We start from the raw sequence: 15,520 nt of genomic DNA, 5'->3' as shown, positions 1-15,520 counted from the left end.
CATGTGTGTTTTGAGAAAGGGCCAAGATCTGATCTATAGAGGAAGTGATTACATTTAAATAACAAATGAGTGTAGTGCATCCTTTTAACCTATTCTCAAACTTGGATGTTTAATAAAGACTAACATCTTAGGGTAGCTGGTCAATTAAAATCTGTTAGCTGAGTTTGATTTTCTAATATGGAACTAAAGTCATGAAATGCAAATGAACTTCTAAACCGCTAAAGTTTAATTCACATTAATCTAAAGCTAAGCTTTACTCAAATAATTTGGTTTCAAAACAGAAATCTTAAATAACAGTACAACAAATAACTTTGCTAAATATTCTTATATTGTGTTTCCATTCTATAGAGGTGTATATAGTTACATACAGAACATCATTAACAGGTCCAAGAGAAAAAACATACAGTTATTACAATTCTTTACTGATTTGCTTAAAAGAATTTACTATAAACAATTCAATTTCCCTTAATATTCTTCCATACATGGCATTGACTGAATGATTGTATATGAGATTATTTCTCATTCATCTGAACCATGACTTGTGACTAAGAGTTTGTTATCTTGAAGATTCATCTTGTGTCTGTTCACAAGAAATTACACAAACTAATTAACATGTAGAAAATGTTATGACAATATTCCCAAATAAGTGGCATAAATAAATCATGCCATTACAAAAGAAATAATGAGTCCGGAAGATCAGATAAATTAATGTTTTCCAAAGGATGAGATGAATAGCACTGTGTGAGAGATCCTGTAAGGGGATACTAGAGAGTGGCATTCAATAACATTGAAACACTTAATTAGGAAGTTATTTCTTTTTAGTTTTCTTTCAGTATTTGAGTATTTCAAAGAGGAAGTTTTAAAACTTCAGTTTAATGCAAATATGTCATTAATAACTATCATGGGTTTACCTTGACTTTCTTCTTGTTTTTAGGAGAAAGTGAGAACCCAGTCCAGCACTATGACAAATGATGCAGATGAGTTTCCCACATTTGGGGAAATTGCAGGGGCCAGCACATCCAGAGTGCAAGGGATAAGCCTGGCCCTGGGAAAACCATTTTCATGATCATGGTATCTCCCCTGCCAGGTATTTGATTAATTTTTACAAACAAGCAAGCCTCAAACTCAGAGCCTTTGGAGAGCAACAAAATCTAGCTGGAACTTAAATTTTATTTTGCTTACATCATAGTGATTTTATAGCTCCTGCTTATGCCAAGTGAAACTGGTTTTTCATTTATGATAGTTTCTTTTTCAAACAAATTTAAGAATAAAAAGTGCATCAGTTTAAGGAAAGTACTAAATAAATAATAGTGCAGATGGTACACATATCTGTCACCACTCATTCGGTTGTGGGAAATAAGGACCATACTAATGAGAAGGCAGGAAACAGACACATAGGAAGTCAAGAGTAAATCTAGCATGGTGGGCAACATGGAGAAAAAGCACCCTGTAGATTTATATTGTTGGCCAGTTACTCAGTTAGTCTCTTTTGCTGTACTTATCGAACCCCTACTTGTCAAGCATATAATACACCCAGTTAAAAGCTAGTTGTTTTTTATTTCCTTTAGATACTTTACATAAAGTATCTGTACTAAAAATAAGTGTGATATAGTAAAGTGTATGGGGTTTGAGACAAAAGAAACAGAGTTTGAGTTGCATCTTTTTAATTTAATCCTGGCCAAGGTATTTAATCTCCTGCACCTGCTTTCTTATTTATGGAACTGGTATCATCAATACCAACATTGCCTGGCTTTCCAAGGGCATTTATTAATAAAATAATAACTAAAATTTACTGTGTTTACTTGCCATATACTGTTTTAAGCTTTATATGTTTTATCTCTTTTAATATCTACAGGAATCTGATAAGGGTATAGTATTATCATAAATTATTTTATGAATGAGAAAAGTGAAGCACAGAGAAGTTAAGTAAATAAATGATTGTACCATTATTTGACCCTAAGCAATCTGGCTTCAGAATCATTATTTATAACCAATAAGCCACGTTTCTCTTGGCATGGTTAGAATGCACAATTTTAACGTTAAGAACGGTGTGTTGCCTTGAAAATCACAGGCTTGGGTGTAGGCTCCTCTTGTGTTCAGGCATTAATATATCTAAAATGTGTACTTGGTTACAGTGAGATTATGTTTTGTAAAAAAATAAATCCCATATTAGACTATGACAAATTATTCAAAAGGAAATATGAGATAGACTACTTAGTATATTTAAATGTAATTAAGTTCTACTGAGTAACCTACTGATTACCTATACATTATTCATTTCGAATTAACAAAAGTGAGGTTTTCCCCTCCAGATTTCAAGTCTATAATATTATATATGCTATGGTAGCAGAAGTTCTGGCTCAGAAAAATAAAAAATTTTATTCAATAACTTGCCCTACTAGAGTTATGTATTGGCATTTTGCTTATCTCAATTTGCCTTCTACCTAAAATCTTATTCCACACTTTTTTCCCTTGGCTAAGTTTGAATTCACCAAAGGAAGATATTATAGTAGCATCTTCTTCCCTCCAGTCTTGCTTTCGAATATGGTTATTGAAACCTGAATGATTCATTTTCCAGGAAGAAAAGCATCTATTTTGCTTTCTTCCTTCCATCTTCCTTTTTCTTTTCTGTCCTTTCCTCAGAAATTATCAGGATGTGCACAGGAAATGAAAAAAGAAGAGTCAGAGAGTATGCCACATTTTCAAGCCTTTAGCAGAAATAGGGAACTCAGGAAGAGACAATCTGTAGTCTTACAACTGAGTTTCCACCAGTCCTTCCACATTTTAGATATTAAAAGCTTGACTTTTCCATGGAATCACCCCTCAGTGCCCAGCAAGGTAGCCCTGCATATAGACAATGACAAATGTATCGGTGATGAAATCTAGGTGTTGTAAGGGCAAATTCAGGACATGGTCTGGAGTGGGTGAAATGATGACACCCCTTTCTTCCCTGAAGAGGTATGTGCATCTGTAACTCATGAATGTGAAGTTATTGGAAAAGGGTCTTTGCAGATGTTATTAAGCATCTTGAGATATAATCTTTCTAGATTAGATCAGGCCCTAAAACCAATGACACTTGTTTTTATAAGAGAAGACAAAGACAGAAGAGGAGATACAGAGGAGAAGGCTGTGTGAAGATGGAGACAGAGAGTAAAGCAATGTATCTATAAACCAGGGAACACAGAGGGCTGCTGGCCCTCCCCAGAAGCTAGGAAGCATGATGGCACACAGATGCCCTCCAAAGGATCCTTAGTGAATGAATTAATTTATAATTAATTCAAAGGGCCCCCATTTCTTTAACTTTAATGTCAAAAATGGTGAATGAATGAGGATTTATATCTTAAAAATTTTAGGATTCTAGGAATGTGTTTTCTACAGGCAGAATAAAACAGAACAAGAGCAAACAAGATAAATACACTCAACATTCATCAGATTCCACATATAAGTGAAATCATAGGGTATTTGTGACTTTTAATGTTTCTTGTAATAATGGTTTGGTGGTAATGAACTCCTTTAGCTTGTCTTGTCTGGATGTTTGAACAGAAACATTTCAGGCCAGAAGGGATTGACATGAAATATTCAAAGCCATGGAAAGCAAGGATCTACAGCCAGAACTGTTTTATCCAGCAAGACTATGAGAGAGATAGAGATAGAGATAGAGAGAGAGAGAGAGAGAGAGAGAGAGACAGAGAGAGACAGAGAGAGACAGAGGGAGACACAGAGAACTTTAAGAGAATGGGAAAAAATTAAAGACAAATGTTGTTTTCAGAGATCTTTTTTTCTGCCTTCATCTGCCTTTCTGCAGAGTAAAGCAGAAACTTCACTAACTCTTCTCTACTCCAAATCAATCCTGCACCTGAAACAATGTACCCACAGTGCCTTTATCTGCTATCTGAAGACCCATTGCCCATATAGGTCCTATACAGGGGATGAGTCATCACCTGTTCAACCTTCCCCTACTAGTAGATTGTTTTGTTTTCTTTCTACCTCTCTGTCATGGCTCCACTAATTTTAAATATATATCTGAAGGATGGGAATAGAAAGGGTGCTAACCAGGAATCTGGGCAGGCTCCTGGTTTCATCATGTAGAAATGGAAATGTGTATAAACTCACTATATCCAGTGGGGTCCATGCTAAGTAGGAAGCACCTTGAGAATGAACATGATCTGGGGAGAAATGAATTTCATAACAAAATGTCTAAAGGACTTAGCATACACCTTAGCTAATGGAATGACAAATAGAAAGGGCAGCAGTAAATACTCTTATTTCATTATCTTGCTTTCTATGGTAATTGATTTTTCAAGAAATGGCTTTGTGGGTGTTTTTTAAAACTACTTGGAACAAAGCAAATTCTCAGTGTTCAGAAGCCAAACAAATACAGTAGTCCCTAGAATTGAGATGCAGAGGACATTTTACTGTACAAATCAAAATAAAATGAGGAGTCTTAAGTGACTCATAGGGTTGGCCACTCACTTCTGTATAAGGGCTAGTTGAATAAACTATGGACCTGAATGACATTGTTCTCATCAGTCACTAAATGTGGATAAGTGCAGCATACTAATTATTTGAGTGTAAGCTTCCACTGCCATGTATTTTGCAGATTCATATTTACTTTTATTTGTGTTTGTATTCAGGGCAGTTGTAGGATGAGATGCATGAGGTTTTGATTTCCTAAAGGCACCTTTCAGACATATATTGCCTATAAACTAGGTTCTACTTATAAGAAGCCAAACACTACCCCAGGAAATGTTCTTCATAGGAAGTAGAAATGATCCTGCCCTTCCAATTCCTCTATGTGGTCACTGCCTCATAAAAAAATATTAGTTCACAATTATTGTGTGAAATCAGACTCATTCCAGGTAGTCTTCTTTATGTTGTGCTTAACATGATTACAGTAAAAAGGAAGAAAATGGATGTTCTTGATGTTTTTCAAGACAAGAGTGGGCCTTGGACATTATGGTTCCCACTTGCCATCTCCTTTTATCTAAGAGGTCTCCCAAGAAGAGACATAGAGACTCTGAGTCATCTGTAGCTGCCGCTTATTAAGGATGATGGAAGTGTCAAAAGTACATCCATTATTTATAATAAATGGTATCTGATAATGCTGTTATGACAAATTACTAGCTTTTATAGTCAAGATAATTTCAATAAAAGTACAGATTCCTTTATATCATGGAAGCCAGGATATGGGAAGTGCTTGTTAAGAAGGTATAAACTGGAACTGGAAATCTGTCAGAAATTTGTCTTACTACTCTCTCTGTCCCTCACAAACAACTTAATTTTGCTTATAAGGTTTCTCCATCTTCCCATATACTGTCTCCATTCTTCTCTATCAACTCTACTTACTCATAAAGTTTTTAGTGCATCATAGGTAAGCATGGAAATCACCACAGCTGTCTCAGACTCACTGTACTGAAGGCTTGCTGCTTCAGTTTCCACACCTAATCACTTTTTTTTTGTTTCTTTGGGTTTCTTAACTCATATGACCCAGGGAATTTGATTGGCCTAGGTCAACATTTTATTTTCTTTAGCATTTTAACTAAGCTTTATAAAGAAATTAAAAACTAAATAAACTAATTTGAAGTCTACAACTCAATACTTTTTAGCAAATTTATAAGTTGTGCAACAATTAATATAATCCAGTTTTAGGACATTTTCATTAACACAAAAGACTCCCCTGAGCCTTTTTTTGCAGTTAATCTCTAGTCCCATCTTCAGCTTTAGGCAACCACTTGTTTGCTTTCTTTCCCTATAAAAATGTTCATTCTGGATATTTTATATAAATAAAATTACACAATATGTCATGTTTTGTGAAAAAGTTCTGTCTTGGGCATAATACTTTTGAAGTTCATTGTGTTATAACATGTATCAGTATTGTGTCTCTTTAAATTGGTGAATAGTATTCCATTGTATGGCTATCACATGTTTTCAAAAATTCCAAGTTCATTCCAAATGGAAAATCCACTGGAGTATTCCATTTCATCAGTTCATAGATATTTGAGTTATTTTCCGTGTGACTATTATTAATAATGCTACTATTAACATTTATTTTCTCAGTAATACCTATCTTGATAACTATATCTTTAGAGTAAGTTTTATAATTAGCTTGTGTACACCCTCCAACTTTGTTGTTTTTGAAAGGTGTTTTGGCTATTGCAGGTCCTTTTTATTTCTATATTATATATTTTAGGACCAGCATATCAATTTCTAAAAAAAACCTTTGCTGTGATTCTGATAGGGATGGCATTGAATATATTAATCAATTATTTATCAACTTGGGGAGAACTGATATCTTGAAATATTGAGTCCTCTAATCCATGATTATATAATGTCCATTGAATTAGATATTTAATTTCCCACAGAAAATGTTTTGTATTTCAGTGTATAAATCTTACACATCTATGGTCAAATTTATTTCTATATATCTTGCTCTTTCTCATGCAATTGTAAATGACATTATTTCCTTAACTTTAATTTTGAATTGTCATTGTAATATATAGAAATATCATTTATAGTTATATCTCATATGCTGTAATACAAAGTATTCTTTATTAATTCTAGTAGTTTTAGTAGTTTCTTGGAATTTTCTACACAGATGATGATGTAGTCTGCTAAGAAAAACTGTTTTGTTTTCTTCTTTCTAATCTGGGTAAATGGTCCTAGTTATCTGTTTGTGTCTCCATGTGTCTGTCTATCTATCACCTTATTGTACTATCTAGAATCTTTGCTTATAATTTTTAATAGAAGTGGTGACAATGGACATCTTTGCTATGTTCCAGATCTTAAGAGAAAAACTTTAAGTTTTTCACTATGGTGTTTAAGTATGGTGTTTGCTGTATGTTTTTCATCGATGTCCTTTATCAGTTTGAGAAAGTAACTATTTATTTCTTATTTTGTGAGGGTTTTAATTATTAGTGTTTGTTAAATATTGTCAATATTTTTATACCTACTGATTTGACTAATATGGTATATTATGTTATTTCATTTTCATATGCTAAACCAAGCTTGCATTCCTGGATAAATCCCACTTAATCATAATTTTATATCCCTTTTTATATGTCATTAAGTTTGGTTTGCTAATATTTTATTAAGGACATTTGAATCTATATTTATGAGGAATTTGGCAAGTCAAGTTTTCTTGACTTGCTTTTCCTTTTTATTATTTTCTAACTTTGGTAGTAGGGTAATACTGGCCTCAGATCTTTATTTATATACTTTTCTCTCTTCTACTTCATGAAAGAATTTGAAAATAATTGTTTCATTTCTTTTGAAAATAATTTATAGAATTCACATGTGAACACATCCTGAATGGAGTTTGCTTCATGGAACAATTTTACATTTCTAATGCAGTATCTATAGATGTTTTAGATCTTTTCAGATTTCTTTTGTCAGTTTTGAGTCAGTTTTAGCAATTTGTTGTTTCTAAGAATTTTCTTGCTTATCAAAGTTGTCTAATTCATAGGCCCAGTTCATGTTTTTTTTTGTGCCAGATACCACAGGTGACTGCCTACCCTTGAAATGATCTTCATTGGCACCCAGCCATTGGTGGCTGTGGAGGGGTAGAGTGTCACTGTACAAACCAACACTGCCAAATGGTTGTCTTATTTGGCAGAGACTAGGAGAGAATTTGGGGAAAGCATGACTCTTCAGTAGCAGTGGTCTAGAAAAACATTCTGAGTCTAATTCTATCTAACATGCTAGTTTAACATTTCTGCACAAATTCTTATACTTACTTGTATCTTGGGTACTTTGTAATGTTGAAACAGTACTTGGAAGTGAAAGATTTCTCACCGTTACAGTTGCAGTGGTCAAGTTTTTCATCACAACATCATTGGTTGTAGCTCCTAATTATGTAAAAAGAATCAACAGCCATCAGAGGTATAATCAACCACAAAGTAGTCTCATTAGTGTCCATATTAACATCCAGTTATAACATAAAGATTAATTACTGAAAGTCTTCTAATCAAGATTTAGAAATTGAACATTTTCATATGTACCTTTTAGTGATCCAGTTAAAAATAAGAGGCACATTAGACTCTCCTATATGTTTGCAATAGGTTATCTCATTTAAGTATAATAGTAATCCTATGAGTTAAATAATAATTATGATAATAATTTCATCTAAAAATCTCAGAAAAGACTTCCAATCAACATGGAGGTATAAATAGATACACTTTACATCCTCACACAACCAAAAGAAGGACAATGACAGATTTAAAAACAAAAAGTAACCAGAACTGCCAGAAAATTGAACTGTATGGAAGTCTGATAACCAAGGAGTTAAAGAAGAAACATTCACTCAGACTGGTTGGAGGGGTGGAAATTGGTAGCTGAGGTGGAGAGGACGCAAAGCAAGGTGGTGGCTGGAGTACCTGGCAGGTGAGCTGGGAACTTCCACACTTGTATGTGGTTAAACTGGAAAAAACAACTGTGGAACAAGACAAACTGCACAACCCAGGGTTTCAGTGTGGGCAAAAAGAGCATCAAAACCTCTGGCTGTAAAAACCTGTGGGGGTTGAGGCAGAGGGAGAAACTCCCAGGCTCACAAGAGAGTTTGTTGGAGAGACCCACAGGGTCCTAGAAAAAACACAAACCCACCCACCTGGGAATCAGTACCAGAAAGGCCCAATTTGCTTGTGGGTAGGGGAGGAAGTGACTGAAAGCCAGGTAAGAGCCAAGCAAGCGCCTTTGTTCCTTCTTGGATCCCTCTCCCACATACAGCGTTACAATGCAGCCATGTGGGTTGCCCACATGGTGGATTCCTAAGGCTCCACCCCTTACTATGTAACAGGTGAGTCCAGCCAGACAAAAAATGTGGCCCAAATGAAAGAACAGATCAAATCTTTAAATATAGAACTAAACCATGAAGAGATAGCCAACCTATCAGATGCACAGTTCAAAATACTGGTAATCAGGATGCTCACAGAAATGGCTGACTATTGTCACAAAATAGAGGAAAAAGTGAAGACTATGCAAAGTGAAATAAAGAAAAATATACAGGTAACCAACAGTGAAAGGAAGGAAACCAGGACTCAAATCAATGATTTGGAGCAGAAGGCAGAATTAAACATTCAATAAGAACAGAATGAAGAATAAAGAATTCAAAAAAATGAGGAGAGGGTTAGGAACCTCTGGGACAACTTTCAAAGTTCCAATATGTGAATCATAGGGGTGCCAGAAGGAGAAGAGGAAGAGAAAGAAATTGAAAACTTGTTCAAAAAAATAATGAAGGAGATCTTCACCAATCTGGCAAAGGAAAATAGACTTCCAGGAAGTCCAAGAAGCTCAGAGAGTCACATAGAAGTTGGACCAAAGGAAGCACACACCAGAGTACATCATGATTACATTGCCCAAGATTAACGATAAGGAGAGGATATTAAAGGCAGCAAGAGAAAGGGAGACAGTTACCTATAAAGGAGTTCCCATAAGACTATCAACTGATTTCTCAAAAGAAACCTTATAGTCCAGAAGAGCTGGAAAGAAGCAATCAAAGTCATGAAAGGAGAGGACCTACATCTAAGATTACTCTATCCAGCAAAGCTTTCATTCAGAAGGAAGGGTGGATAAAGTGATTCCCAGATAAGGTCAAGTTAAAGGAGTTCATCATCACCAAGCCCTTACTTTATGAAATGTTAAAGGGACTTATTGAAGAAAAAGATGATCAAAACTGTGAACAGTAAAATGACAACAAACTCAAAACTACCAACAATTGAACTTATAAAAACAAAAACAAAAACAAAGTAAGCATACAACTAGAACAGGAACAGAATCACAGAAATAGAGATCACATGGAGGGTTATCAGAGGGAAGGGGAAATGGAGAGAATGCTGGAAAAGGTACAGGGAATAAGAAGCATAAATGGTAGGCATAAAATAGACAGGGAAAGGTTAAAAATAGTATGGGAAATGAAGAAGCCAAATAACTTATATGTATGACCTGTGGACATGAACTAAGAGGGAGGAATGCCAATGGGTGGGGGTACAGGGTGGAGGGGAATAAAGGGGGGAAATAAATGGGGCACATGTAATAGCATAATCAATAAAATATATTTAAAAAAAGACTCAGTAAAGTTAAATGATTTCCCCACAGTCTCATAACTTGTAGCAGGAGAGAGCCAAGACAAGAGTCCAAGTTTTTGTGATGCAAAAGGTAATCACTCAACTACCCTAGAAAGGGGATGGTAAGGAAGCAGTAACAGCTGAATATGGTACCATGGTTCCCATGTTGTATGAGAAATAATTTTTAGGTAGGCGTACTCGCCATAAGGAGGAGGATCACAGGATAAGTAAAATAATCTTTTAATTATACTTTGTTCATTTTTAAAAAGAAAATTAACAACAAAAATAAGCTGAACTTTCAAAAATAACATTGGAGTAAGTCTACTTGAAACAATCTGTATTTGCACACATCTTATAAAAACAAAGTGATCAATGCCCTTCAGCCTTTTTTACTAACATTGGGTTAGTAAAGAAAAACATGTATGCTGGTTAGTGCATGCTTAGGGTTAGCTAGATAGGATGTTGGCCAGAAATGGGGGGGAAGTGATTTAATAGATTTTTATCAAGAAAGTAGGTTGGAACCTGGAATTGCTGGGGCCTTCCAGAAATGCCAGTTTCTATTCTATAGCATAAGCTCCATTCATGCAATGCAAACCCTTAGTGCTGTTGAGAGATATATGCTAGAGAAATTAATAGTTTGCAAGAAAACTTCACAGGCAGTGGGTAAATACGTCTTCACACAAAAAGCCTTCAGGAATTGGCATGCAAACAAAGGTAAAATAAATTCAAACATAAGCTACATCATTAACACTGCATATGAGAAAAGACAAGTGGCAATGGGCATAAACTTCAGAGACACCTCGAAGTACTCAACTGAGAGGGAAATACTTGAGGAAGCAAAGAAAAGTCTTTTTGTAGCAGGAGGGCAGAAGCTGATATCTGTAATAGCGTGGAAATGGGAAGGTCACGCAAGGTGCAGAAACTCAATACTTGAGGATAGAGACCCATGTAGGGGTAAAGATTTTTGCTTGTCACTAGAATTAAAAAAGAAAGCTTGGAAAACATGAGAACAGGAGATTCTCTTTAGAAATCTTTGGAGAATAATTCTTCTGTTAAGCTAAAATTGGAAAACATGAAAAAGATACTCTAACGGTCTAATAAATTTCTTAGTATAAAGTAGACTCAATAATCTTGGCAATAGGAGGAGAATATATAGCTAAGAAAGACATGAGGAGCTGCCAGATGAGAAAAATACAAACAAAACAGTAGGATAATAATGGAAGAGCTGACTGAGGATGCAACACCAAAGATCTTGCTTAGAGAACTACCTGTTATTGATATGGAATACACTTCACAAGAGAGTAGACTCAGAGTCCACACTCACTTCAGGAGAGGCTGTCAATGGTACAGTTAGTCAATGGAAGGAATCCTGAATGCTTCCAGTTAGGCAATAGAAAGAATCTCAAATGCTTTAAAGGCAATCAAAATATTTTAAAATATCCATAGTGGACCTACAATGAAGAGAAGAAAAGACACAGAATAATTCTGCCAGACTTGTAAATTCTTAAATTTTACTGGTATAGGAATATGTTTCAATTCCTAGTCTCAGGATAGGGGAAAAATGGGTGACTGACACATATTAATATATAAGAATCATAGCCCTGTATTAATGTCTTATTGGAAAAATTGTCCTCATTGCATTATGAGTTGACACATAGAAGATTCTGAACTCCTGCCAAAAAGTGTCTGTCACATCAGAGTAAGAAGAAAACCAGTCTTAAAGCTATTCTCCACACTTATATGATTTGCTTTGTTTTCCATCTGGCCATTTTTTCTATCTGGGTATTTCTCCCCAGATACCACTATGTATCTGCTTTGGTTTACAGCAGCGATTTTCAACCTTTTTTTAGTCTCATGACACACGTGATCTAATCCACAAAATTCTGTAGCACACCAAAAATATGTATATTTTTCTATCTGACAAAAATAGGTATAATTTTTTATTCATTCCCACCTTGTGGCTATTGTTTTGTTGGCTGTTGTCATTTTTTTTAACTTGACAATCTAGGGGAAAAGAGGTCAGTGCCCCTGACTAAATAGTTGGGTATTGCATGTTTCAAAAATTCTTGCTGCACACCAGTTGAAAATGCTCATCTCCAGGTTCATGTTGCATTGTAAGTCAAGGTAATAATAATGTATTAGTTTTGACAAACATTATTTTAGTTGAGAAATATTAATTTATATTGCAACATTAAGATAATATTGGCTTTATTTTTAGGATTTGTGTTTTTGAAATTCATGGTGTTTTAATTCTAAGAACTTTGTTTTAGCTGAAATATATGCAAGACAAAATATAAATAATTTTTAATCCACATTTGAATTGGAATAAGGAAAATCTAGCATAAGAGATACTTGAGAGAGACACGTCAATGCTAGAGTATAAGTACAGAGAAAAGGGATTGAGGCTGTTTTATAATTGTCTTGAAAATACTAATATGGGATTCATCTTGTGTATTTTGGGAGATTACATTTTGGGGAGGAAGCTTGAAGTGTAAACATTAGTTACATTAGAAATTTAAGGTGTATTTACAACAGATTGACTTGAAAGGGAGGGATTATGGAGTTAAATTTTTCAGGGAAGGAAATTAAGCAGCTTAATTCTTCTGAAATTATATGATTTAAATTATAGTTATTTTTATAGTCAAATTATTTGAAGCTGCATAGATTTTAAAATCAAAGAAATGTCTGTGGTAGAATTACTAAGATTTGAAAAAGTGTTAGTATGCCTTGTAAAACCCTAGGGGAGAGTATTTTCTTAAGTAATTTCCCAAGAGCCTACATTTTCAGGGATCACTTTATGGATTAGTATTCCCTAGAAATTCTGTCCCCACGACAACATGGGTAGTCCAGGATAAATTAATTAAATTAATGTTCTGATTTATTTCACAGACTTCTGGGGTACTATTAAAGAGCCACTCATAAAAAGATTGTGAGGAGCATAAATGTGTGTGCCAATGGTCCAGGGAGATGTGTCAGAGGGTGCTAAAGACTTAGAAAAGAAGCTTCTTAAGGTTTAGATTAGATTCTCTTGATCTCCTCCCTTGAAGTGAAAATCAATGCCCCAGACTATATATGAGTTTAAATGTTAAGCTGAAGAGAAAAAAAATAAAAAATAATAATAAAAGAGATGTGAAGGAGTGTAGGCCAAACACTGGAGCAATTCAAGAATTTAAGACCACATCTCTTTTAGTCCTTCCCTCCTACGGGACCAGGCTATAAAAAGAATTTCAAAGTTTTTGAAGAAAACAAAATAGTGCTGTTAGAGAAATATAGGTAAGTTTTACAAATTATGACTCTTGGTGAGAGACAAGAAGAGTTTTATTTTAATGTAAATTTTATATATATTTTTCCATGTCATTTACATGGGGGTTAAGTTCATGGCCCACTGTTCTCCCTCTTGCAAGACCACTTAGAACCTGAGTATAACCCCAAGGCAGGGGAGACAGAACAGACCACTGAAAGGCTCCCTGCCACTGAGGCATTGCTAACAGGTGTTTAGGTGTCTCCAGTTCTGTCCATCATCTAACCCAGTTTACCAAGGTAAGTTCATATAGGAATTTGGGATGGATCCTAGGCCAGGAATAAAGTTGTACTTAGAGGTGCTATTTGCATATGTAACCCAGAAATGAGATGTATTGGAGTAGTTTGGTGACTTCACAGGAATCTAGTAGTTTGGGATTCTTTTTCAAACCTTTGTTCCTCCTTATAGACTTCACTAACAAGTAGATGTTGACTTTCCACTTCCTTAAAATCTATTTTAATTGTGTTTCTTGGAGCCAGAGAATATATTGGTAGGAGCTTCTCCTTTATTTTCTCTTATTATCTAGTGGTCCTATTTACTTACAAGTTTTTATATGTCAGTGAATAATACCAATGATGCTTATAGGGACATTAAAAGCTTCTGGAACATTTGAGTTGCTCTTTTGAAAACTGTGGTTCACAACAATTGCACAGTGGGGTACCGAAAGGGGGACCTTTCACCTGGACTTATTTAGTCTGGTGTAAACACAATTCTAACAAGTTGTTGTAGTGTGTACATGTTAAGTTGCTTGCATTTGAAGCAGTAACTTAAAAGAAATAACCATCCATAGCAGTTTGGCAATGTCTCCAAAGGGATAGCCTGAAAGCGGGGAAAAAGAAGAGCATGTACCAAAAACAGAAACAAACAAACAAATATTTACAGAATTTGGTGACCACTTTGTGGAGGAAGAAAAAGAAAAGCTGTGTGAGTCTTATTAATACCTGAAGGGATCACTATTTAATAGCCAAATGATGAACTGAGATTAAAATAATATCAATTCATTAAGAAATAGTTGGTTATGAATTTGTTAAGTAGAAAGAAAAATTTGAAGTTAAAGGACCAAATTTCCAATTCAAAATTGTTATTATAAAATTTGTTTTTTAAAAAATTGTTATGCCAGTTTAACCTTTCTGAAACTGATATTCATGTCTTTAAATAATAGTGTTTAAATAATAATATTAAACCAATCTAAAAATGATAATAATTTTTTTAAGATGAGAGCCAAATGCACTGTTTTAAAAATAGTATTTTAAAAAATTGCAAAGCCCTTGGAGGTCAGGCTTATTATGCTCTGCCTCATGAGAAAAGGATATCCATAATATTCTTTAGAATAGTCTCTATACCATTTATTTTTAATTAAATTCAACTTAGTTTTAAAATTAAGTGCTTAAGAAAAGTAAACTGTGATAGACAGTAAATGCACAGAAGAAAAATATTTTTTAAAAGATTTAATTTATTTATTTATTTTTAGAGAGGGAAGGGAGGGAGATAGAGAGATAGAGAGAAACATCAATGTGAGGTTCCTGGGGGTCATGGCCTACAACCCAAGCATGTACCCTGACTGGGAATTGAACCTGCGACACTTTAGTTCGCAGCCCGCACTCAATCCACTGAGCTATGCCAGCCACTTCTAGAATATTTTCTAGAAGAAAAATATTTTTAAAAAACTTAGTAGGGAGGAATTAATAAATATGTAGATGTTAAGCAATGCAATCGTAAAAAACAAATTGGTCAATAAGTAAATTACAAGGGATATTAGAAAACACTTGGAGATGAATGAACATGAATATGTAGTATATGGAAATGTATGAAATATAGCAAAAATATCACTGAGGGGGAAATGTATTGGTGTAAACCAATGATTATTAAAGAAGAAAGAAGATTTTGAATCAATATGCTAACCTTCCAACTTAAGAATTTAGAAATAGAAGAGCAAACTAAACTAATGGGAACAAAAGGAAAGAAATAATAAATATTAGGGAGGAAGGAAGTATAATAAAAGTAACAAATCAATAAAATGAAGTTATTTTTTAAAGATCACAGAAGTTGATAAACTTTTAGTTAGACTAACAAAAAGAGGACACAGATTACTAAAAGAATGAATTAAATTGAGGACATTACTATCATCTTAACAAAAATAAGAAGGATTATAAGGCAATTC

The 15,520-nt window shown here is 34.5% G+C and overlaps 1 protein-coding gene and 1 non-coding gene across 2 annotated transcripts in view; both read right to left on the bottom strand.

Annotated features, from left to right (window-relative positions):
- Nucleotides 1–15,520, bottom strand: part of EMCN (endomucin) — a 76,560-nt gene that overhangs the window by 33,730 nt on the left and 27,310 nt on the right. Inside the window, exon 5 of the mRNA XM_036010821.1 lies at nt 7,734–7,844. Coding sequence (XP_035866714.1) covers nt 7,734–7,844 — 111 coding nt within the window. The remainder of the gene's footprint in view (nt 1–7,733; nt 7,845–15,520) is intronic.
- LOC114493468 lies at nt 932–1,095 on the bottom strand. Its single transcript, XR_003684142.1, has one exon. It is a non-coding gene; the product is annotated as a U1 spliceosomal RNA (small nuclear RNA).

The sequence above is a fragment of the Phyllostomus discolor genome, chromosome 1, assembly GCF_004126475.2.
Source record: "Phyllostomus discolor isolate MPI-MPIP mPhyDis1 chromosome 1, mPhyDis1.pri.v3, whole genome shotgun sequence".
Taxonomy (NCBI): Eukaryota; Metazoa; Chordata; class Mammalia; order Chiroptera; family Phyllostomidae; genus Phyllostomus; species Phyllostomus discolor.
The sequence above is the reverse complement of the archived record's forward strand: the minus strand, read 5'-3'. Positions and strand labels throughout refer to the sequence as shown.